The sequence below is a fragment of the Panthera tigris genome, chromosome D4, assembly GCF_018350195.1.
Source record: "Panthera tigris isolate Pti1 chromosome D4, P.tigris_Pti1_mat1.1, whole genome shotgun sequence".
Taxonomy (NCBI): Eukaryota; Metazoa; Chordata; class Mammalia; order Carnivora; family Felidae; genus Panthera; species Panthera tigris.
In genome coordinates, this window is record NC_056672.1 from 43,873,408 (window position 1) to 43,899,276 (window position 25,869).

The window sequence follows — 25,869 nt, forward strand, 5'->3', positions numbered from 1 at the left end:
CATGTTGAAGTCCTACCCTTCTTTGTGATGGTATTAGAGTGTGGGGCCTTAGGGAGGTAATGAGGATTAATGTTCTTAGAAAGGAACCCCTGGAGAGCTAGCTTGCCTCTTCCACCATGTGAGGACACAGTAAATAAAATGGCCATTTATGAACCAGGAAGTGGATTCCATCACCTGTCACTTGATCTTGGACTTCTCAGCCTCCAGAACTGTCAGAAACACATTTCTGTTGTTTCTAAGCTTTCCATTCTCTGGCATTCTTGTTACAGCATCCACGGCAACTTGAAGGGGAAATAAAGAGCAGATTTGGAAGTCTGTGGATAGGAGGGGCCACTGTGATGCCTTCCTCCCTCCTCTATCTCTGTGGGTGAGACCTCCAAGGTACCAGGTACAAATTTAAACATGGGGGCGCCTGGATGGCTCAGCTGGTTAAGCGTCCGAGTTCAGCTCAGGTCATGATCTCGCAGTTTGTGAGTTTGAGCCTTGCATCGGGCTCTGCGGTGACAGCTCAGAGCCTGGAGCCTGTTTTGGATTCTGTGTCTCCCTCTCTCTCGCCCCTCCCCCACTCTCAGTCTGTGTCTCTCTCTCTCAAAAATAAATAAACATTAAAATTTAAACAAACAAACAAATAAATAAATAAGAAATGTGAGGCTGACATCAATGGATGCCAGGACTTCAAATGCAGGTGCAGAAGAAAGACTTATGCTTCAGCATCTCTGCCCAAGGAGAAAGTACTGAAATTTCACCCAGGCTTCACATGGGAGGAAGTGACAAGCAAGCTCACGGATGGCCAAAATGAGGGCTTGAGATTTTATGTGCATTTCATCGCTCGATGTCACCCCCGATTCCCATAACTGTGGCTAATCTTGCGCTAGATACTTCTAAAATGAATATCTAGGGGACATTGTAGAAGACGGATGAAGCCCTTTACAACAATAAACTTTCCTGAGGCTAACTTTAGCAAGAACTGAAGTAGGAGGTGGGTTATTTCCAGACGCCAGCTTCCAGTGCTCAAAGGCCAGTAGAAGAATCTCAGGGGCAGAGCATGCACAACAAAAGGGCACTGGCTTTAAATGGGAACTGTCTGCTTTGCCTCCTGCTTCCATCCTCTTTCATTGTTGAAGCATTAAAAATACTCTCTTTGACAAAGATGGCATATTTTACTTTTCCAATTAGGTTTCCTTGGGAACTGGTGACAAGGTGCGTGTGCCTGTCCAGTGCGTGTGGGGGAGGCTCCTAGGGAGAGAAGGATTTTGAAAGGGCCTTTACCTAATGAAGGAAATTGCTGGAGAAGGGATTAATAGGTAAAGAAGACCCACTTCTGCTCCAGAACATGCTTTTACAACATTATCGCTGTTCTAAAATTAACTGAGATTATGAAAGTTACCTAAAACAGTGGTTGGCATACAGTAAACACTCAATAAATGTTGGTTGTTATTATTACTTTTAATAAATGCTTAGGAAAATAATTTCTTCAAAGGCATCTAGGAGAAAGAAGTTTGACTAAGGGAGTTATGATACTTCCAGCAATAAAATTCTATAAATCGATTATTTGACGTGAAAGTCAAATAATTTTGTTCCTCCAGCTATGCATTCATCCAACATTTATTGAGTGTTCCTTGACTGTAGTGATGTCAACAATCGAATCTATTTTCCTGTTAGGTAAGATGAATGAATAGAAGGCCTTTATAAACAGGATGAAAGGGAAAATTCCACAGCTCTACAGAGAAAATGTGATTTTATTTTAGTAGGTAGGCTGTAAGGAGACTTTCTATCAGAAACAAAGCTTCCAAGCAGATGGCAAGACTCATAATATTGTGACACCTTGATTCTGTGTTTTGTGAAGAGCTAAAAACAATAGCAGAGTTGGAACTCTCAAAGGTAAAATTGCCAAAAATGCAGTCACATTTTAATACCGTGAAAGTCTTTGAAATCAACAACTATTGGGCAAGTAGAAGGTGCCTCCCAAGAAATGTTCTATAGAGTGTGCTCCATTTTGTAAGCTCAAATCATACCAGTGCTTTACAAAGGCAATCTATTAAAAAATGATATATTTAAAAAAGATAAATCCTCCCATATAGTTAGTGTATTAGTCTGCTTTGGCTGCCATAACAAAATGCCATAGCCTAGGTAGGCAAAATAGAAATAGAAATTTCTTATAAACTCCCACCCATAAATACCAGCTGGCTCAGGGACAGTAAGGGATTCTCATCTCCATTTTCCCCTAAATCCATTGGTCAATTAGTGTGGTCAGCATACCAGGGGCCTTCATTGTATCTATTACAGAAACAGAACATCATGCTTGAAATAGGCATATTAAAAAGATCGGCCTATAAAAATATTTACTACTGGGTTGTGGATCATTTTGGTTTCATAGACCCAAAAATCTGTACTCAAAATCTCTAGGCGACACAAGAAAAAATAAATTTGGGGGATACCAGAGCCATAGCTCAGGCTTTGCCAAGCAAGGTGTGTTGTGAGTCATCTTGAAAGCAAACTCAGAGTTCTGGGATGGGTCAGCTAAGGGCTCTATGGCTAAAGAAGACCTCACTTGCCATTTGCTAGATTTTCTCTTTGAAAAGGGAATGAAAACAGGAGAGTCTGGAAGAAAAAAACCCCGTTAGATCCCAGTAATGGAAAACCAGAGAGCTACATTTGGAAAAAACTTATTTACTCAACTCGAAGATGAGTCCTTACTGACTGTTAATAATGGACAGAATGTTTGTGTCCCTTCAAAATTCCTATGTTGAAGCCCTAACCCCCAGTGTTGCAGTATTTGGAGATAGGATCTTGAAGGAAATACTTAAGGCTACATGAGGTTGAAAGAGTGGGCCCCTGATCTAACAGAATTAATGGCCTTGTAGGAAGAGACATCAGAGGGTCCCCCTGTCCCACCTAATGTGTACAAAGAAAGGCCATATGAGGACGTAGGGAGGAGGCAGCCAGGAAGAGAGCCCTCGCCAGAAAGTGAGCTGGCCAGAACCTTGATCTTAGACTGAGAGCCTCCAGAACTGTGAGAAAATAAATTTCTATGCTTTAAGCCACCCAGTCTATGATAGTTTGTTATGGTAGCCCAAGCAGACTTAAATACACTGACCGTATGAATATTTATCTTTTCAAAATATCTCATTTTTGGTTTTTTTTTTTTTTGGTTTTGAAATAAATCATTGTGCTACCTGCTGGAGTGTATTTTGAAATTACTTTTTTTCACTCATTCTTTGAGTCTTTAAAATAATTACTTTTGTTCTCTTAATTTCTCAATGTCTTTGTAATATATATATATATGTATATATATATATATATATATATATATATAATCTGTTTTTTATCTTCTATGTTTCTATCACTATCTTCTAAGAGATAAGTCAAAATGAGGTAAGTCCAAAGCAGCTCTTTTTGGAAGGATGCACCATCTGAGACATTTTTGTTGCCTTCTGTGTGGACACCCTGAACCAACAGAGCTAACATTTAAGTAGCAAACAAATTTTTAAAAAGTGATAAATCTCTGCCCACCCAGTGGTAGGAAATAATTCATTCCCCTTCTAATACCATCATATGGTTTGTTTTACATATAGATGGAAAAATTAAAAAAAAACCAACAATCCAAGCATCAAAAATTTAGCATATTATAAACAAGATAAGGTTTTACCCAGCAATGGCAACCTGAAAAAAACGTAATCTACATGACTTTGAATTGAAATCAAGGATTCAAAGTCTCTTGCTGTGAGTGATGAAGCTGTCCAGACCTAAGTTTTCCGAAAGCCAAGAGACCATTTTATTGCAATGTAAAATAGCATCTGAAGAGTCCGGCGAAATGCAATTGCTTTTCTTTGCTTTGCATTTTGCCCAAATAATTCTGAGGTGCAACTTACAGACAAGATGGATTTCTTTCTGTATTGCTGTTGTAAATCGTTTTTTTTTTTTTTTTTTTTTTTGTATAGTTTGCATGGGCTTCGTAAATCTTGCCAATACAAATCATAAAAGATTTGTCAACACAAAAGCTACTAGAGAATCATAAAAAATAATTCAAAAATCCTTCTCATCATTTTATTATCAAATGGATTAGAAATACTCCTAGGAACAGTAATATTAATGTCAGTATTTTTTTCCAGGGAGGTAATAGAGTTTTTTCCTTTTTATTAATAGTCAGCCCTTAATGTGTTTTATGTGAATGATTAATAGACATTCTTCAAACTCCTTCAGAAAGCACAATGACAAATGGTTTTATTAACAGTAAGATTCTCAGTGAATATATAATTCTTTGTCAATATTCAAATTTAGTCAGAAACTAGAGTCTGATCTTTATTTCATTTTAAAATGTGTTTGAAAGGCCTTTGAGTGCATCTTAAGCTATCGGTAAATATTGCTCAGGTCATCAGATATACAAACTGGACCTCAACTTTTCCTTAGGAAAATATATGTATAGATGGAAAAAAAAAATGTTATCATTTTCAGAAATGGTACGAGCTCCTGTGAGGTCTGTTAGCTAAGACACTATAATTTTTACTTTATTTTTAAATTATTTTATTGTTATTAAATTCTTTATTATGATTTATTTTATCTTTTAGAGAGAGAGCGAGTGTGAGTGGAGGAGAAGGGGCAGAGGCAGAGAGAGAGAGAATCTTAAGCAGGCACATAGAGCCTGATGGGGGGCTCGATTCCATGACCCTGAGATCATGACTGGAGCCGAAATCAAGAGTTGGACGCTCAACCCACTGAGCCCCCTGGGGGCCCCTAACTTTTACTTTTTCAAAAAATAGTTTGCATTGGGTTTTCTCTGATACTAATGAGTTTCTTTTCTAAGTCAATCATAGTTCTAACATGGTTTGGGCCTTGAAAAGTTCAGTTAGGTGGAGAAGCTTTGGATGTTCTTTTTCTCTCACTTTTGGGCCTTGGCATCTCCCCCTGGCACTGTCTCATGCTCTGGTAGCATCAGGCACAGAGACACATACCCACTTTCCACCAAAGCCTCCATTTATTATTTTGTTATTTTATTATTTTTTTAATGTTTATTTTTGAGAGAGAGAGAGAGAACACAAGCAGGGGAGGGGCAGAGAGGGAGGGACACAAAGAATCGGAAGCAGGCTCTAGGCTCTGAGCCCGACGCGGGGCTCGAATTTATAAACCACGAGATCATGACCTGAGTCGAAGTTGGACTCTTAACTGAGCCACGCAGGTGACCAAAAGCCTCCATTTCTTGAGGGCCAGAATCCTCTTATTATGTTTCACCGTGTCCCAAGAGGTTGAGTTATCTCATCAATATAGCGGGAAATTCTAGTGTAAAATTTTCAAAGTGGCGAACCTGCCGTTACACCTTAGTAACCAAGAAAAGATACTTGCTCTCTGAATAACGGGAAGGTTCGAGGTTCACAAACCCTCCGTTAAACCTCACTACTGCTGAGAACATAAACGTTTGCTAACCAAGGGTAATATTTTAGGAAGACATCATGGGGATTCTAGGTACCATTTGCTTGAATAATCTTGGAAATCCCTATCAGAGCTAACATTTTTTGACCAAAATTTATCATGAAGTCTCCCAAAGGAGCTCCAATATCATAGAACAACAAAAACAACATGTAACAAACTGCGCCTTCGTAACGATGCCTGTGTTTTTTGTTTTTTTTTTTTGTTTTACCACCCTCAAAGATCCAAATTTAGCGGAGAGGAGATATTTTTATGCCATTTTCTCTTATTTTTTTAAGAGAAATCTAAAATCCCAGTCAGTCTCATCATCCTTCCCTCCTCATTCTTTACTTAGTCACATAATACAGAAACATTTTTATCAGCACTGTGAGGCTTTATGAAAGCAGACCTTGAAAACTCTCCTGAGTTTAGGTAAAGGCCAATGCTAGACTGGGGAGAAATAAATCAGGGCTGAGTTCCCGAAAGGAGAAAGGAAGGGCTGAACACAGTAAGGGGATATTTAAGTTTCCAGAAAGCAAGTAAGAAGAAAAGCATGCATTTTCCACATTCTCTGTCTTTTTATCTGTCTACATCTTCTTTTTCCAAGAATGTGATTTTCCTCTATAAAACTGTTTGCCCACTGGTGCATCTTCTGCACAACTTTTAACAAAAGCAAGGACAGTTTTGACTTTCTTAAGGACAGAGAGAAATCTTAGAGGCAAAACGAAATGAGAGCTGCAACATGTAAAAAACCATCTCACGATACCTGAGCACGTCGGACCCAATAAAAAAAAGTTAGAGTTTTAGATTTCGGAATCTAAGAAGTTGGCAAGCCATCCCCCCATGTCCCCCTTCCCTGTGGGTGTACATTTAAAGGGTCTGCTGTGTCACACCTTGAGGAGCATGACGCAGCAAGGAGGGCAGTTTCATGCAGCAAGCCTACCCTATGCCACGTCTAGGTTGGCAAAATTAAAATGTCAGAAAATGCCGGGTTCTGGGCGGGACAGACTGTTTCTTTGAATTGTCTTTCAAGCCTGGATACGTTCCCAACACCGAAAATTTGGAAGCTTGGTCAATTCCCCGTGGCAGCTCAAACCAGTTCTGTGTCAGCAGTCACTGGGAGAAGATAATTAGCGCTAAAAGCCGTTTAAAAGTCAAATGACTTCTGGGTTCCAGAGAACGTACGAACGAAGCAAAACACCTCCCGCAGAGGGGCTTCCTCTGTGAAAGAGACGGTTTTAAAATGTTCTTCATTGCCAGTGTAACGTCTGCACTGAAGACAGCGCTCAGAAGTGAGGTGTCAATGTAAAATTAGTTCACTTGTAAATAGGGATTTTTAAACAGCAGGTTAATTACACGAGACAGGCTAACCTCTCCAGAGAATACCAGCAATGAGCACATGATGCATGGGGCTCATAATTTCCATTAATAAAGTCAGGATGCACACCTCATTCTTCACGTAGCTTGGTAAAAATACAAGTGGGAGAGAGGAAACTGACATAATAGAGGCACCGACTCGCTTCTGTGAAGCTGTGCTTTGGGGGGACCTGAGCCATTTTCCCACGTTAATTCTGCTTCTGGAGTCGTGACCTTAATTTACCCCATTTACCCAGAGTTCCCAGGCTGGCAGTCTCAGGATCATCTACACCTTCCTCTCTTGTTCACTCTCTGTGACCAGTTCTTCTCAATTCCACGACAGACACGGCTCTCAAATCCAGCCCCTGCCATCCACGCCACAGCCAACACCTGGTCTAAGGCCTTGTCACCTGGGCTACATAATACCAGTTTTTGAGTTATATGGAGTACTGCTAATAATGGCAAACACCCAGGCAGTGTTTTCTATGGGCCAAGAACTGTTCTAAGAGCATTCTATTCTCACAACAATGCTATGAAATAGGATTATGATCCTTCTTTCACAGAGAAGGAAAATGGAGAACAGAGAGGTTAAGTAACTTGGCTAATATCACAGAGCACGTAAGAGGCAGATCAGGGATTTGAATTCATGGGATGTCTCCATGGTCTCTCATCTCAAACCATTAAACTGATTCTGTTTTAATTTAACCCATTATTATTTTTATTATTGTTGCTTTTTTTTGGAATAGGGAATACAGTTAACTGATTCAAAATTTAAAAGCTTCAGAAAGCTGCATACTGAAAAGACTCTGCCACGCTGGCTCCTCATCCGCCCTCCCACCCCCCCGCCCCCAGACCCTGGTTAAGAGGTAGTCAGCATGACCAGTTTTTTCAACAGTGTCCCGAGAAAAAACTTATGTTACTTCCGTCCTTTTGTTCCCCCCTCATACAAATACACTCTACTGGATACGATTTGGCATTATGCCTTTTTCATTGAACATATATTGAAGATCATTCTGTATCAATACATGAAGAGCTTCCCCTTTCTTTCTTTCTTTCTTTCTTTCTTTCTTTCTGTCTGTCTGTCTGTCTGTCTTTTTTTTTTTAAGACTGCAGATGGTCTGGGGGGGGGGGGCGCAAACTTTTCCTGTAAAGGGCCAGATAGTAAATATTTTAGGCTCTGTGGTCCATATGGTCTCTGTCACATATGCTGCTAGTGCTTTTTCAAAAAAACCTTTAAAAATGCAAAAGCATTCTTATCTCATGGGTTGAATTAAAAAAGGCTGCAGGCCGGATTTGGCCACGGACCGTAGTTTGCTGATCCTTGAACCAACAGACGCTTACCTTGCTGCCCTATATCCAATCTTCCCTCACTCTGGCCACTTCCCGACCACCCTGAGAGCACTGTCCTATCATACAAATCTGACACCGTCAGTGCTTCCTTTAAACCCTCTGTTGCTCCCCACTCCCGACAGGGTAAAGTCTAGAGTGCTTGGCGGTGCCTACGATACCCTTCACAATTCATGTATTTCTCCACACCTTCATGTCTACTGCACTGGTCCGTGCCACCATCAGCTCTGAGCCTCAACTCCTGCAGCGACCCCTTTACTCCACTATTGACATATGACCCTCTTGCCCCAAATCTACTCTTCTCACAGCAGTGCAGCCCTAGGGATTTCTTAGAAGTGCAGATCGCATCTGGGAACCTCCAATGGTGTGTTGCTGCCCTAGAAGGAAGTCGACTTCCTTACCATGGTCTACAAGGTGAGCCAGCTCTGCCTGGCTCTCCTGTCCAACCTCATCACCACCATCCTCTTTCGCTCCCTCTGCTTCCCACTCACCAGCCACACCAGCACCCATGGGTGCTGATTCCTTGGCTGCCTCCTTGGAGTTCAGCCTCAGTTCAAATGCCACTTCCTTAGTGAGGTCCTCCCTTGTCTCCCAACTTACAGTGAACCTCTACTAGTCCTCCGTCACGTCACCATGTTTTATTTTTTTCATGGCCCTTATGGTCATCTATAAGTATATCTTGGTTTGTATTTGTAAATTCTCTGGTGTGGGCATCCCCGGAACCCAGCACAGTGCCTGATACATATGAGGTGATACCTGAAAATTTTCTGATTGAACAGCTGAAGAGTTTCTGCCCAATTTACCTCTCCTAGTGGACCTCTCCTCACTCCTCACCTTGTACTTCAGTTCCCGGGTCCACCGGCTTTCTCACCAATCACTAAACATGAGCTTCCCTCTTCAGATTTTACACCTTTGCACTTGTTATCATCTCCTTCTCTGAGCAACAAACTTCTATGCACCCATCAATACAGTCAAATGTTACCTCCTCCATGAAGCTTTTACACTTTCCCTTGTTAGTGTCACCTTCTTCCTCCGGCAGGTTCCCAGAGCCCTCAGTACAGAGCTCCGTGATCACCCTGGGCTATAATTACTTACCACAAATGTTCATTTATTTATTATATCCTAAATGCCCCCAAACATTATATATGTGTGTGTGTGTGTGTGTGTCTACATACGTTTATGTGTATGTGTGTGTTCATCTATATCCATCTATATCTATTTATATGTATTACATTTTCATTTTACCTAAATGAGTTCCTTCAGGGAAGGAACACCTTGGATGGGATTTATGTGGTAAGCACGGGCACGTAACAACGTAAATAGCAGCATTTAGCTCTGTGCTAAGCGCTTTGCATACATTATCTTATGTAACTCTCCTAATAACCCAAACGAGGCTGGCACCATTATTATCTGTAACTTGTGGATGAGGTAACACGCTCCTGGTGAATCCGCCAACCTGCAGCCAGCTGGTGGGGTGGCCCTTTGGAGGTCTGCTTGCCCTTGAGGTGGTACACAAATCTGTCCTGTTTCCCTGCGTGACACCTGGGGGCACAGCTCTGCTCACAGAGGGGTCAGGTGGGGCTCTCTCTCTCTCCCCTATAGCAAGGTGCTTCCTCATGGGGGTCACAGATGTCCCTCTGCCAGCCAGATGGAGAGGCACGATGGCTACGCTGCCCTCGGCACACCTGTGACCGTGCCATCCCCAAGGGCAGCCAGATGTCCTTGGGGCCTGCCTCCCACTGCCACACGCTGCTTATCCATGTGGATGTAAGCTGCTCCGCTAGCTTACCCTTGAGCTAATGCGGAGGGACCACAGGGCTGTGGACAGAAGGGCGAGAGCCTAGAAGGCAGACGAGACAGGGCAGAAGGAGCTCCATTTCTTTATCATTTCTTTAGTTACTTCTTTTCCAGCTTTACTGAAGTGTAACCGACAGAAAAAAATGGTATCTATTTAAGGTGTATGACATGGTCATTTGATATATGAATATCTTGTGAAAAGCGCAACAAAGGAAGTCATCGACAGAATGAAAGGCAATGTATGGAATGAGAGAAAATATTTGCAAGCCCTATATCTGATAAGGGGCTAATGATATATTTTGGATATTAGAACCCCTACAACTCAATAGCAAAAAAAAAAAAAAAAAACCTGATTAAAAAATGGGCAAAGGACCTGAATTAGGTATTTTTCCAAAGAACACATACAAATGACCAATAGGTATATGAAATGGTGCCCAACATCTTTACCCTTTCCATTAAGTGAAGAGACTTTTCTTGCATATTCTTTCAGGGAATAAGGGCAACAGGCAAAATTAGCCCCCCCCCCCCCCCCCCCAGGAACAGGCTCCATTACAGAGTGTATCCTGGTATAAAGGAGGAGAGAATGCTGAAATAGATTTGTTGTAGTCTGACTTCTATTTGTGGGCACTGTGTAACTTTTCAGCTCATTGCAAAAATTCTATCTAGAGAAGTAGGTCACAAACTTTAGAGCAGTGCTATTCAAAGTGTGGCCCTTGCACCAGCAGCAGCAGAATCACCAGGGGACTCGTTAGAATTGCAGACTCCAGGACCACTCCAGACCTGACAAATCACAAGCTGCATTTTAATATGATCCCCCCAGGAGCTTTGTAAACACATCTGAGTTTGTGAACCGCTGATCTAGGGTGCCTGATTAAAATGGGAGTTGGGGCTCTCTGCCTTAGAAATTCTGATTCACTTGATGAGGATGAGAGCCAGAAATCTGGCAAGCATCATTTACTTCTGGGTGGTTCTGTTTACTTTTGTGAATCACTGGGGTCCAGAAGCAGTGCCGCGGGGTGGAATTTGTGCAGACGCTGTATTTAGACGGTCCTGAGATTGAATCTCAGCTCAACTACCCACCTATTAGCTAGGTAACACTGATTAACCAGTTCATCTTGTCAAGCCTTAGCTTCCTCAAGTGTAAAATGAAGACCGTGAAGGCCTATACCTTCAGCTGTGACGCTGAAAGGCCGTATCATATGTAAAGTGCCTAGTACCAAATCTGTGGTGGAATGGGCCAGAGTATTGGTTAATTTCCATTGCAGAGACAGGGAAGGTCAAAGAGGGTTAACCGAGGCATGATGGCTGTAGTTTCCCTGTTACTGAACTTTGATCTTAAAGACACAGAGAAAGGATTAGACTGCAACAGCCATCAGACCTTATCATTTATTAAGAATCACCTGGGAAGTGAGTTAAAAATGCTGATACCTGGGTGCCGTTTCCCCAATTTCTGTTTCTTTTTTTTTTTTTTTTTTTTCCCAATTTCTGTTTCATCTGCATTTTTACCTCCAGGAGATTAAATGTATGAGGCCGCCACTCTCACTCTGAGAAACAGTGGCTTAGATAACATATGTGTTCATTCAATAAACCAAGAGCTTGACACAGGTGGGGCCCTTTGCTGGTACTGAGAAATACACACAAAGAGAAATGATTCTGTCCGATATCCTCCCTGTCAGGAGCTTGGGCCTCCGAGGAGAGCGTGGGGCCTGTGCGTCTACATTAAGGCAGCAGCAGGAGCAGTGGCCCAGAAGACCAATGGAAAAAAGCCATACCTGGGCTTCTGCGGCTTCCATGGTGTGGGAGAGATTTCCATTCTGCACAGGTTCTGAAGCATCACTGGTTGGTGTCATTTCAACCTCTGTGCTGGTGCTGTTTGGGAGCTCGATTTTTTCTGTGATATAATTCAGACACACACAAAGAAAGCAAATGGAGTCAATGGGGGGTAAGAGCCACATGGGAAAGAACATCCTAAAATGTCGGGCCAGAGGGGTGGTGAGGCCTGGGGTTAGGGTTGTGCCAAATGACAGAGGATTTTTCCCATTCTCCCCAACATCTTTTAGCAAATCAGTGTTCTTCCTCTCTTTAATAGCTCTCTGGCTCTCTTACTCTGGCCTGACATCTTGAGTGCCCTTTCAGTTCCCATGGTGTGCATTCTCTAGACGAGGCAAATTCACCAAGTAGCCATTCAAGAACATGAACACAGACATTTTTTTCACCAAAACCATGCTCAGTCTACACAGTACTATTTATACCCAAGACCACACCCCTCCTATATATTTTTAACAACAGGCTCTTTTCTTTTGTATTACATTCTGTAAGGGGTATTTATTGGCTAGGGCCCCAGGAGACTTGGGTTCTAGGCTCTGTTCCACCACTATCGGGCTGCCATTTTAGGCAAGTCTCCCCCTTCCACCAGGTTTCAGGAACCTTATCTGTAAAATGAGGGAGTTCAGGGGTGCCTGGGTGGCTCAGCTGGTTAAGCGTCCGACTTCGGCTCAGGTCACGATCTCATGGTTTGTGGGTTCAAGCCCTGCATCGGGCTCTATGCTGACGGCTCAGAGCCTGGAGCCTGCTTCTGATTCTGTGTCTCCCTCTTTGTCTGCCCCTCTCCTGCTCATGCTCTGACTCTCTCTCTCAAAAATAAATAAACATTAAAAAAAATTAAAAAAAATTTTTTAAATAAAAAAAAAACCGAGGGGGTTCCACCGGTTGACCTTAAGGCCCACTGCTTCTGGCTCTAATTCTCTAGGCTCTGGGAGTGCACAGCTCTGCTGAAGTCTAGGTGGTGGGGGTAGGGTCAAGAGCCTGGCCTTCTCAAAAAGCCAGCAGAATGCGACTCAGCACGTTCCCCACCTGGGCATCCTATCGCAAGCAAGGCAAGAGGAAGCTGAACAGGACACAGAGGCCAAAGTCGGTCATTCCTAAGCGAGAGGTAACGTCTCGCTAGCATTAAGCCACAGGTCACAAAGCACAGATTCCAGTTTTCCTCTGGGAGTTGAGAAGTGACTTCGGGGTCACTGGACTCTGGGACGCTGGACATCACAGGCCGGCCCAGGTTCGTACTCTGGCTCTACTGCTCATGCTACGGGACCCTTAGCGAGTAATTTAACTTCTCTGCAATTTAGCTTCCTCGTCTGTGAAACCGGAGTGATGTACTAACACCGCGACTACTGACAACAATGCAATGAAAGGATACGCCTATAAAAATTGAATTAAAAAATGCATAAAAAGCACTTAGCACAGTGCTGGAACAGAGGCGGGTGAACCATCTGATCGTTATCACAGTAGCTGCCTTGCGCTACAAGATTTATTTTTTCCGGGCTCAGAGGAGCACCTCAGGTGATCTGTCATCAGGCGCTACCAAGGTCTGCCAATGACTTCAGCGGGAGGGAAGTATAAAGGTGTTTAGGCCCCCTGGCTGCGCTGGGTAATTCTCGGATTTCAGGAGACAATGAGGCTGTGTGGTTCAATGCCAGGGTCGCCAGGAATATCGTAATGCTCATCAGCATCAGATCCGAGCAGCACCAGACTGCTCACAGAGTGTCAGAATGTTTTTTTTTTCCCCGTAGTAACTTCCGCTGGAAGATATTTTCGTCGTCACATAAAAACTATTGACTTTGAAGTGGCCAAATTTCGGAAATCACGGGGAAGTGTTTGTTTATTCACGTACTCAGTTGTGGAATACAGAGGCATAAATCGTTTTTAATTAAGTTTATTTATTTACTTGTGGGGAGAGACAGAGAGAGCGAGCAGGGGAGGGGGGGAGAGGGAGAGAGAGAATTCCAAGCAGGCTTGGCACTGTCAGCATGGAGCCCAACGCGGGTCTCAAACTCACGAACCAGGAGATCGTGACCTGAGCCAGAACCAAGAGTCAGACGCTTAACCACCTGAGCCACCCAGATGCCCCAAGAGGCACAAATATATTTAAACATGGAAAGCCACAGACACTCAAATTTATTTCAACTTTCCATGTTTTTAATAGTGACAGTGTTGTGTACGTGATGTTCTGCTGTGTGTGACCCTGCCGGTTAATCCCAATATGCTTGGTCCAGTTATTAAAAATACCAAATACTAAAACCTCAGGAAATATTGAAACTGGGCTTTGGGGTATCTATTGGTTGAAGTGAAACAACTTTAAGACCAGCCTGCAATGGCCAAACCTGACCGCGGCTAACATGGGATTATCAGGTCCCAAAGAGGAAGTAAGATGTCTGAGAACAGACATGAACAGGTAAGGAGAAAACCTCCTGCACATGACATTTAACAATTCAGCTTATTCCCTTCAAGTTTATCTTTTCTTTTTAATGTTTTTTAATTTATTTTTGAGAGAGAGAGAGAGAGCGAGCATGAGCAGGGGAGGGACAGAGAGAGAGGGAGACACAGAATCTGAAGCAGGCTCCAGGCTATGAGCTATCAGCACGGAGCCTGATACAGGGTTTAAACCCACGGACTGTGAGATCGTGACCTGAGCCGAAGTCAGACACTTAACTGACTGAGCCACCCAGGTGTCCCCAAGTTTATCTTTTCATACCCAATGGAATCTTAACTGTTTCTTGGCCAAAGATTTTCCCGGAGCTAGAAGTCAGGATAACAGGGGAGGCAGAAACTTTTCTAAGGAATGTTATATATTTTGAGTGCAACACTGCTGAATTTTGTCTGCAGATAACTGCAGTTTCTTGGGCAATAGCATCGTTTGTAGCATAGATACAGATTAGGTTAAATTTAGTTTGAATTTGGAATTAGTGAGTTATATTATAGCTGCAGACAGGAGAGGAGGAACATCATGTTCCAAGTTAAAATAAGATGTCTGAGTGTCACGATCTGGTCACACAGGTGCTCAGAAAAAAGTCAGCCAAAAAAGACCTGGGCTAGTATTGCCGAATTCTTAAGAAAGAAGAGGTGGGGCTGTCTCATAGGGACCCTGTCACTCAGTTTAGGGGTGACCAAGTGAACCATCTGGTAACTTAGTGGATCAGAAGTATACAGTGTAAGTATCTGGTTACCAGGCAAGAATTTCAGAAAGGAGAATTTCACCTTTTGTTAAACATTAAATGACAGGTGTGTGTGTATGTGTGTGTGTGTCTGTGTGTTTGTGTGTGTGTTTGTGTGTGCGTGTGTATCCTCTTTATGTGGAATTCCTGAAATGAAGTGATTTTCTACTCTTCAAGGGAAATGCCTGGATAGAAGCTGATTTTACTTTGGTTCCTCATAGAATCATTTACTCTTTTTGGAGTCCCCTGGTGCAGGTGACACAGTGCATCCATTCATGTCCTGTACCCCGCATGGGAAATGGGCTCTTCCTGACACCCAGGAATGGGCTGAGCTGCAGGGCTGCACATCTGCACTAAGTCAAGGGTGCCCATGCTGGGTCCTCCATCTCTGTTCCCCTCCATGCACTCCAGAAAAGGCATGGGATGAAGTTTCTCTGCACTCACCCACGTGATTGGCAGCCCCGTTCTGCCTCTCGTTCTCATCCACCTGGCATTTCTTCTTGGCGATCTTGTGGAGAATAGAAGCCTTTTCTCTGAACCTCCCTGAAGCAAGAGAAAGCAGTGGAAAGGAGACACAGTGAGGAGGAAGACAAAGAGAGGGGCTTGTGGAAAATGGCGAAGCATTGGTGCAACACGCATGTGGCTTCCTCAGTTATGCTGCACGATAGCAGCGACCACAACTTTCTGCTCAACCCAAATGCCCTATGCCCTACAGGAAGGGTACTTTCTTACCTTTGTGGATTCTTTAGCCCAAATCTGTGTGAGAATCTCAAGCTCCCAGACCATAGTCGGGAGGTTTGACTCGGACCTCTTTCCCTCCCTTCCAATTGTTTACAAAATAAATGAAGGCACCAATCATCACTAAAACTCCCCCTCCTGCTGAGATCCAAAACAACTCCAAAGACACAGAGATGCTCTGGAGACACAACCATTACTCTGGAATTAAATGTTCATCTCAGAATTGGCTTGTGACAATGGAAATCCAAGCCCAAGGGTCCTTTGAGTTGTTCAACCATCTATCTTAATTAACATTGAAGAGTCTAAATGAGTTGGGAGCATGCATCCCAGCTTTCTGAATGAGCTGAGTCAGCTGCGATTAAAGCATCAAGGAGGCAACAGATTCCATCTGGGGATTCAGGGCAAAGAATGATCAACTGAGCAGAGCAAGTAATGTCTGTCAGTGATGGGATGTTTAGGGAAAGGTGCTGGAAAAAACACTCAAAATTCTCAAAACAGTCATTTAAAACAGACTATACCACAAGAATAACACTTAATTTCTTCTCCATTATTGACATAGTTAATGGTTAAATGCATGCAACAAGCACAGGAAACAAAAAGCATGCAAAAAATGTAGAGATTAGTGAAACGTAGTACATTCTCTTTTAGTCCTTGATTCCCGTCCCCCCCCCCACCCGAGAACATTCAAGGCACAAAGGAGCCTCATTTTAAACTGACTGGTTATTGCCTAGATTCAGATATGATGAGTCCTTCAATACACCACAGCCTCTACAATTTTCTCAGTAGGCATTTGCGTTGGCTGGATTCTCTAGCAGCGTATTGCAGAAGATACCATTTTACTTCTCTAGTCAGACCAAAAAGTGAACCAAACCCAAGCAAAACCCAAATGTTTCTCTTCGAGAGTCTCTTTTCCTAGGATGGGTCATGGCAGGTTGGCATTCACTTAGCCTCCCTTCCTCAAGGATGGAAATCATGGGGTGTCGCCAAAGTAGTGACTTGCGTCACTGGGGGGGGGGGTGGTGGTGACAGAAGCCGTAAACTAGAGTGGGATCAGCTGATGCCAATGGGGTAGGTGACACAGGATGGAGCCCTTTCTGCTTCCAAGTTCCATCAGTCATAGGCCTAGACACCTTGCTACTGCAAAGGCAGTCTCTAGGATGAGAGTGCCTCAGTGTAGGCAATGAATGTGCACCAGAGCGCACCCTCTCGAAGGAAATAGGAAAGGAACCATTACACAGAACAAAGTAGGTTAGGATGTGGCTTGGGCTTCAGAAAGAATGAGAAAAAAGGAGGAGGTGATAGGCATGACGTCCATCCTTGAGGGATGTTGAAGGTGAGCGTTAGGTTCACCACGCTGAAAGGTGTTTTGAATTTGGCTGTTTCTATTTAGTTTCTGAGAGAAATTCTGAGAAGAAAAGGGGGAAGAAAAGAAAGCCTGGGGACGAGGAGAAGGAGGAGGCAAAAGGGACTAAGAAAGGAATGAAAATGAGAAGAGGAAGGAGGGAGGAGGTAGGCAGGGGGCTGTGATTGCCTGGACGTTGCCGAGGCAGTGTTGATGCGAGCCACTGTCCTGGCTGCCAAACCTCGGCTCATCTGGAGATGAGACAAATAATGAAGCGTGGCTGTCCATACTCTGCAGCCTTAAGCCTGAAGAGTGGTACTTCTCGTGGAAGACAATTCCAAGATGTCCTCACATCATTTGCTAAAATGTTCAGGAGATGGAAAAGGCAAGTTCTGAAACATTATAGGAGAGGATGCTCTTACTAATCAAACCGTTCAGTGGTCTCAGGGTCATTCTTTGAACTTAGAACCTCCTGGATCTCTGTGAGATGAAAAGGATCAAATACTGCTGTTTAAAAATTACTTAAAAAAATAGTAAGAAAGCAGGAAACATTCAGAAGAGACAAATAAACCTGTGGGAACATAATCTGAAATAACCCGACCCCAGGAATGCCCCAAAGTCATGAATCATGGCAGAGAAACTATTTGATAGAAAACAGCTAATCACATCTTGTTTGTGGTTATAGGAGTATTTTTCAGAGCTTACATGTATACCAGGGAGAAATGATAGTAAAAGGGACCCAAAAGCATGGAAGGGTTCGGCCACGGTGTTGGCCACAGCCACTCATGGGCTGGCTTTCCCAAATCCTCTGAAGGGAGGCTAGGAGCATAGGGTAGGAAATGACTCTAGACTTGGGATTTCATAGGGTCCTGAACGTTTTTACAGGTCAACGAGGGCTTTCTAGAGAGTGTGTTTCTACTTTTCCCACTGCAGCAGCACTTGGGACTTTTTAAGCTTCTGAAAGGTGGGAGGGATTAGCTCTATTTGTTCTCTTGGGGCTTAGCCCTAGGGGCAACAGGACAAAGCTGCAGAGGCTGGCTGGGATCTCTCCTTCCCACTCACCTCTGCAACTTTTGAAATTCAACCTTCGTCCCAGTTAGCATGACCTGATTACCATTCTGCATTCCCAGTGCTGACAATGGCTGCTCAGTGGCCTAAAAGGATTTTCCCTTCAAGAGTCCTTTCGAGAAAAGCAGCAGTGAAATGCCACCTTCGGAATTCAACACACAGGTGTGCTCCTGGAGGGTGGTGGGGCAGAGCCTGACAAAGCCAGGCATGCCCATTTTAGCCCAATGGACATGCCAGGGATTGCCACAGGGCACCCCCTGAGAACAGATGTGAGGATGGCTAGCCAGACAAGAGAAAGCATGAGGTCTCTGGGGCAGAAGCCAGCGCAGAAGCAGTGATTCTCAAAGACCCTCTGGGCCTCGGGGTAGGAAGGCATGGCGGTTCTGGACCTGTTTAGCCTGAAGCCACAAGCTGGGCAGAACACCCAGTAGGGTGTGTGTGTGTGTGTGTGTGTGTGTGTGTGTGTGTGTGTGTCTGTGTGTGTGTGGGACAGCACAGTATTGTGGTTCAATTTTGGACATGACTGGGTTCAAAGGTGGATCTGGGTTTAAGCCCTGCCTCTTTCACTGGCTCTGCTGGGTGAGTTAAACAGGGATTCCATCTGTTAAACAGGGATTCCTACGGCACTGGCTCATGAGTCCGATGCAAAGCTTAAGTGAGAAAATGTGTGCAAGGGGCTTATCACGACGCGTGGCATCAGAAGAAATCTGTAAATAAGAGGAAAAAGAAAAAGTAACGAAAACCACAGGGTCAAGGTGACAGGGCCCTGAGCTGCCTTAGGAGAAGTGCTGGCATCTTCTCTATCAGTCCAGACATGTGAGTCTGAAGAATTAGCTACACCCTCACCTGACATCTAAGCCTACTTGGATTGGTGTTCAGGTTTCAGTGAGGCCTCCCGAGTCAGTTCCAAACCGATTAGGAAAAGGATCACTTTACATCTTCCTGAGATGGAGAAGGTCAAGGTGACAGAGCTGACATTGTGTGTCTTAAACACTGATATCCTTGCAATCTCAAAATGGAAAGATGATGATCAGTCTTCTCCCATCACCTGAGGGGACAGAGTGCAGGCAAGGAATTACGGCTGCACAATGGATCTGTGTGCTCCAAGACCTTTCCGGTGCACAAGGGTATTACCTCCGGTGTCTCAGGCTCAGAATTTTAAAACAGGGATAATAAGAACACCCTTCTCATACAGCTGTTGGAAGGCTCAATGTGTTAATATGCATCAGGTGTTTAGATGGGCTCTGATATACAGTAAAGGAATTGTCACTCCGAAATGGTTATTATTATGGAGAGGAATGATAGGACAGCCTTCTGATGAAGTACTGAGAAGAAAAAGAGATATTCACAACAGAGTTCATGTTTAGCAGCCTCTGGTGCAGGAGACCTTGGCAGTAAGGGGGCCACTTCCATAAACTAGTTGACGCATGGACTCCACGCTGGCGTTAGGGTTGACACAGAGGGACAGATGTCAGAAACAACTGCAGCCCCGTGCCTGGGGATGAAGAATGAAGACATTTTGGGGTACTTTTCAAAGTGAGGGCAGGAGTGATTTTTTACATGTTTTAAGGCAACCTTAAAAAATACACCCTGTTGTAGTGCAAAGCCTCGAAGTGTTGTATTTTTACACAGCGGCAGATATTTGTATACTTAAAATCTCAGAAATAGCAAACTCTGTTCAAATCGTGAGGCACCTACGTCAAAACCTAGTACACAGTTTTAATATAGTTTAGCCTGTCCTGAAGTTTGCAAAAGAATACCAGCTGAATATCCGCAGGGGAGTGTGTGTTGAGGGGGTGGCAGGGAAGAGCAGAAGAAAAGATCAGAGTGGAAGGCCCTAATGTGAATAAGAACAAGTTTGGAAAACCAATCAGGAATCAAAATCCTTGACCCTATCACCCAGACGTGAAAGAGAAGCCCCAAGCTGCACAGCAATGGATTTCATTTCTGTTCAGCTGTTAATCAAAACAGTCCCAGGAAATTCCTTCACCTCTTTCTCACCAAGCCTGTAATAGGCGGTGTTACAAAAGAACCCTCGGGGTTGGTGATCAATTAGGTCCTGGCTCCTACGGAACATTCTGAGCATCAGCAACGCAGAAGAGATGGGACAAAAGAGATATATAGATGCAAATGGGAGCAGCCACACACACTTCAGTGAACAGACCTTGGTTTGGGAGAAGAAAAGAAAAAAATGAAACAGAAGGCAAAACTTGAACACAGTGTTTTGAAATCTATTTTTGTGTTTTCAGTTCTGCCTTTCCTATCTCTGTCTTTGAAGTTTACGACTTGGCAGGTAGCTTAAAAAGCAAAAGTGCAGCTGAATGTTCCTCCTGTTTATTCGTTGCCTTTTTTTCCCTCTGGAATCACAGACTCAAGTCAGAGAGGCCATCGTCACTCTGAGGAGGGATGCCATGAAACTGATGTGGCAATAAGCAAACACTGACCTTGGGGCTATCCTGGGCTTCTCTCTTTCTCTCGCAGCCCACATGCGATCTATCAGCAAATCTGGTATCTCTACTTCCAAAATATTTCAGAATCTGGCCACTTCTCCTTCCTCCCCTCCTGGTCTCAGCAATGACCTTGCTGGTCTACTAACCAGTCTCCCAGGCCGGTCTCATCCTGGTATCCTTCGTGATCATTCAGATCATGTCACTCCTCTGGACAAAATCCTGCAGTGGCTCTCCAGGTCAAGGTGAAAGTCAAGGTCGTTACAAGGACCTGTAAGGAGGTTTAGCCACCTAGGCTGCCCTGCCTCATCCTTTCCCTCTCTCCAGTCTCACTCTGCTCCAGCCATGCTGGCCTCCTTGGTGTCCCACCTCAGAGCCATGGCATTTGCTGGTCCCTCTACCTGGAATGTTCTTCCCCCAGAGATCCATTGAGTTCACTCTCTCAACTCCTTCAAGTATTTCTTCAAATCTCACCTTCTCAGAGGCTTCTCTGAGCAGCCTATTTAAAATTGCAGCCTCTCTCTCTCCAGCACTTCCTATCCCCAGCTTGTTTTCTCTAAAATATTTATCGCCATCTAATATACTATATCATCATTACTATTGATTATCTGTTGCTTTCCATTAGCAGCCAAGCTCCATGAGGGGAGGGCTTTCCATTGGTTTTGTTCCCTATGGCATCCCCAGAGCCCTGTAGGGCTTGATAAATCATTGTGTTTGGGTTTCCAGGCAAGCAGTTGAGGCAACCACTCCTTAATATGTTTCTTGTTGGCTAATGACCCAAAGTAAATCCTTCCAGGTCTATGCAAACCCAAGGCCCCAGTGGGACTGAGTCTACATGTGGAATCCCAGGAACTTTCTGAAGGTAAATAGGAGAAAATGGGGTGGACTAGGTGTCCACAGTCCAGGGGCATGCCAGTCATCCTCTTTCTGCACATCACCAGGGCTGGCAAAGTAGGTGCTGAGAGGGGCCTGTGCGACACAGAGGAGGTACAGAGAGCACAGAAGAAGGCACAGAAGGTTGAAAAGGGGGCTTTGGCTCCTCCTTGTTCATTAAAATGCTTCTCATTTGTTAAGGCCTCACTGAAGGCCCAACCCGAAGGTATCTAATGATATTCACACCCCCCTTCCCAAGTGGAAATCCATCATTCCCATGGCACTTTGATTATACCTCATCGTAGTGCTTATTTCTTTCAGTTGGCTGCTCAACATGTCTGCTTTCCCATCAGATAGCAGGTTGCTCTGGGGAAGGGACCTTCTCTCACCATCTTTTATCCCTCAACAAGCATTTTAGAATGATGCTTGGCACAGCGTATGCACTCACTGAATTCCAGTGAAGTTCTCCCTACATCAGCCCTCTTAGGAATGTGAGCTTTGCTTTCAAGTGAGTACGGATCACAAACAATCATCCACTCTGTAAATATGAACCAGACCCGTGCTATGTACCAGGCAGTGTTTGGTGAATAAGATAAATCTAGCTGGTGCCCTTGTAGAGCCACAGCCTGGAGACAGAGAGAGACAAAAAACAAGGACTTAAGATTCATGATGGTGGGGGCCTTCTCAGAAGGGTATGGAAACTCAGAGAATAGGGAAAGTTCCAAGATACAAGATACCACTCAGCAGCTTGAAGGAATAAACTCCTCTTCCATTCTACAAACTGTCCTCATGGAGCAGATTATTCACCTCACAGGATCTGGCCTGATTTTTATTCTTTTCTTTCTTTTCTTTTTTAAAGTAAGCTCTATGCCCAAAATGGGGCTTGAACTCATGATCTTGAGATCAAGAGTCACATGCTCTAATGACTGAGCCAGCCAGGGGCACCCTGATTTTTATTCTTAAAAGGAAAACATTACAAAATTTTTCATCTTAAGCAAAAATGCCAAGAACATAGAGTTTATTTATTCTTAAATTTATTTTTGAAGCACACCTCTAAATCATTTTTTCTAATTTTTGTGAAGCATCATGTAAAACTGGTTGTTATGACTACATTGATAATGGAAATTAAACTAGTATCGTAATAAAGTATTTTGTAAAATGTCTTTAGTAAATATTCTGTGAATGAACCATATAATAAGGTAATCAACATAATTTGGTTGTAGTTATTTTTATAGATCTAATCATAGGACTAGTTTCTGTAATTAATGAGAATATATACATAATTGTATCTCAACGGCTGGCCATCATACAATGAAATGAAGCAGCCAGATTTCCTTATTAAGGCTTTAAAAAATGATTTTCCAGAAGAATGACCTTTGGAATCAACTGTAAAGAATGGATCTGTCCGCATATGAACTGATCCTATCAACTCCCCTAGCAGGGTCACCTTATCAGTGGAAATATGGAATGCTTTCATAAATATTTTGGAAGATTTCCAATGCTTTTCAAAAGTTGATATCTTAAAGATTGAGATTTTTGTCCTTTATTCCAGTTCCTTGACTCTGTAGTGCCTTTGCCTACTCACTCGCTATGACTCTTCAGTCCTTCCTTTTCCCCTCAGCATATAATCATGGTTAAGTCTCTCCACTGGGAACCTTTCTCTTGACTTGAGGTTTCCTGCTGGCACTGCCCTCACTTGCCTTCCCTTCACAGCCAAGCCTCTGGAGAGGTCAGCCTACGCTGGTACCTCTGGGTCCCCGGGGCTCCTTTGCTCACCTCTTCACCGTGCGCCCGGCCTTTGTCAGCATTGCTCCACTGAATCCACCCTTGGCTACTTTTGCCTCCACGTGACTGGGTCTCTCGGTGCATCTGATATTCTTCATCCCAGTCCAAACTGATTTTCCAGGACTCCTGAGAGTGACACTTAGGTGTCACACTATTCCTCAGGCTCCCTCCTCGCTCCCTGTCCCCCACCCCCACATTCTGCCAAAAAACCCAATGGACCTCCACCTGAATATCAGTGATTCACAAATTCAGATCTCTAGCTCTGATCCTCTTATCCAATGGACTTCTGAACACTTCACTTGCAAGTCCCCTTCACAGTAAAACTCAACATGCCCGCCACTCCCACCCATTGTCTTCCTCCTAGGAATGTGTCCATCTGCTTGCACTTTCTATTGGTGATTTCCTCACTCACAGTATTTTCTAGCCATCTTAGAGGTCCCCCTTGTACTCCACATTCAATTAGTTACCAACTCCTTCAGAGTCTACTTTTGAACACTTTAGATCCAACATTTCCAGCGTGGATGTTGGTTACAGTCTCTTGACTGATCTCCCAGTTTTTAAGTTACACTTCTTGTGGCTTGGAATGCTCCACACTTGTTATTTGCATGTCTCACTCCTTTTTAAGACTCTGCTTCAAAGCATTTCATCTTTCAGGAAACTTTCCCTGAATTCCTTTCCTGGGCTGGCAAGGCACCCTGGTACGTTTCTCTATCACAGCACTGATATCCATCCTATCATACCAGTTATCATAGACCCTCAGAGGTATTCTACTGACCTCTCTCCAACCAGCTGGATAGGGCTACCATTTTTCATCTGCTCCCCAATGCCTACTTCCTAGGCTGGTCCTCAATAAGTATTTATGAATATACCAACATTAACACAAACAACAAAGGGTGTGTGTGTGTGTGTGTGTGTGTGTTGGTTAGAGCACTTGCTGTATAAAAATCTATTCATAGCTTATGTTCCTTCTGGGGGTAGAGAAACAAGGAAGGACCGGAAACCTGCAGAAACACTGCTGAAAACTCACCAGGCACTCTTCTTGGTTAATGCTGTGATTAAGCCTCTAAAGTCTAATAGTGTTTACAGTCAATATTTATCTATTTTGAGGCTTTTTAAAAAGCATATAATCTAATCAAACCCAGGCAAAATTGGGATTTCACAAACCAAAAAAACTCACAGCGAGGATCAATGCCAGAATACAGTGTCTCAGAAAAAGAGCCAGCTTACTGACCTTAGCTGAGGCTGACACCGCTTGAGAGCTAATGTTCTTTATCATTTTAGGTCACCTGCTTTATTATTTTAGGAACTTAATTTTCCGAAAATTTCTGTCTCATATACACGGATACAAATGGCTCCCACACATGAAATTCTCAAAGGGGTTTCTCTGATCTCAGCTTTGGAGTTCTGAGCCAGGTAGCGGCTGACAGATGATGGAAGGTTTGACTGTCTTTCTCGTGTTCCCGTCCCTTGCCCCCTGTGGGTATCTGAGAGATAAATGAATAAACAATCACTTTATAGGGCAGGCCTCAGATCTCAAGACTTGCCAACATCCAGCCCCACTACCACCGAATGGGTGCAAAAGATCTCTCCAGAGTCAGTTTTCAAAGCCCATATCTTGGGTGTGTCTCTGCAAGTGGGTTGTGACATTAACGTATTCATTTGGGCCAAGTTGTTATTTGTTCACAGCACCTGACACATTGTGGGTGCTGAATGCATATGTATCGAATGGTTACTCTTTTATATAAAAAACAGAACATAAAACAGTTCTTTCTTCTGATGAGCCTATATGTCACCCAATTATTTATCTTGATGTGAAATGAAAGATCTTAGATTTGGCTGGCATTTATTCAGGAGCAGCCGCTGTTTCACGTACATACGTCATCTCCTGTCACCAGGATTTCATGTGTCTGTGAATCGTCAGTTGATTTGAGCTCCTATTTCCTAGTTTCTGGAATCCTCAATGTTACATCGTAAACCGGTGCCTGTAGATCTCATCTGAAGCATGGTTTTGCGACAGAAGTGCCGACACATGCTGAGTGTTCTTAACTAAATGCTACTGAGGGCTTAGTGGTCCATGACTAAAATGACATGGTTCAGTTCATTTCAGATGTAATCAAAAGAGAATCTTACCATGCATAATTGAACATGCCAGCCTCCTGGTATTACAGATTCCCACTTTTTCTTTTTTGTAAGAGAAAGCTTCATGGGGGTGGGAAATTATATCATTAACTTGTAATAATAGTATTCAAGTTTGACTAATGAAGGCAACTTAGCATTTTCAGCTCTGGGGATGTCAGAAATAGACAAAAAGCAGCATCCACAATTTGCCTTTTGCTGCAACTTAACACCTTCTACATATGCAATGTGGCAAAATCTGCCTTTACTTGCCAGGTCCGATCTTTCTGCTTTTACTGCTGACAGTTTAGATCATGAAAATAAGATGCAATGAAGTCTGAAAAACTGGATGTATTCTAATTAGACTTCCTTGGTCCTGGTTTTCAGGAAGACCGTGGATTCACCCACGCAGCTGGTTTGGTCTTTCTGACAGATCTGACAGCAGTTACTAGCTGGTTAGTCTGATTATGCACCTACTAGGCTGCTGTCTTCCTAAGATCCAGCCCCAGGAGATACTTGTAAGAATACATCTCTAAAAAAGTAATGTGGCTAATAAATGGTGAGGCAGTACATGTTGGGGAGGGGTAAGGCTCAGCCTTACCGAGAC

At 43.6% G+C, this 25,869-nt stretch overlaps 1 protein-coding gene across 8 annotated transcripts in view; it reads right to left on the bottom strand.

The window, feature by feature from the left end:
- Positions 1–25,869, bottom strand: part of SLC24A2 (solute carrier family 24 member 2) — a 242,301-nt gene that overhangs the window by 30,086 nt on the left and 186,346 nt on the right. For all 8 annotated transcript variants that reach the window (XM_042964393.1, XM_042964396.1, XM_042964390.1 and 5 more), the window contains 2 exons: positions 15,339–15,437; positions 11,676–11,794 (listed from right to left, as the gene is read on the bottom strand). In XM_042964393.1, coding sequence (XP_042820327.1) covers positions 11,676–11,794; positions 15,339–15,437 — 218 coding nt within the window. The remainder of the gene's footprint in view (positions 1–11,675; positions 11,795–15,338; positions 15,438–25,869) is intronic.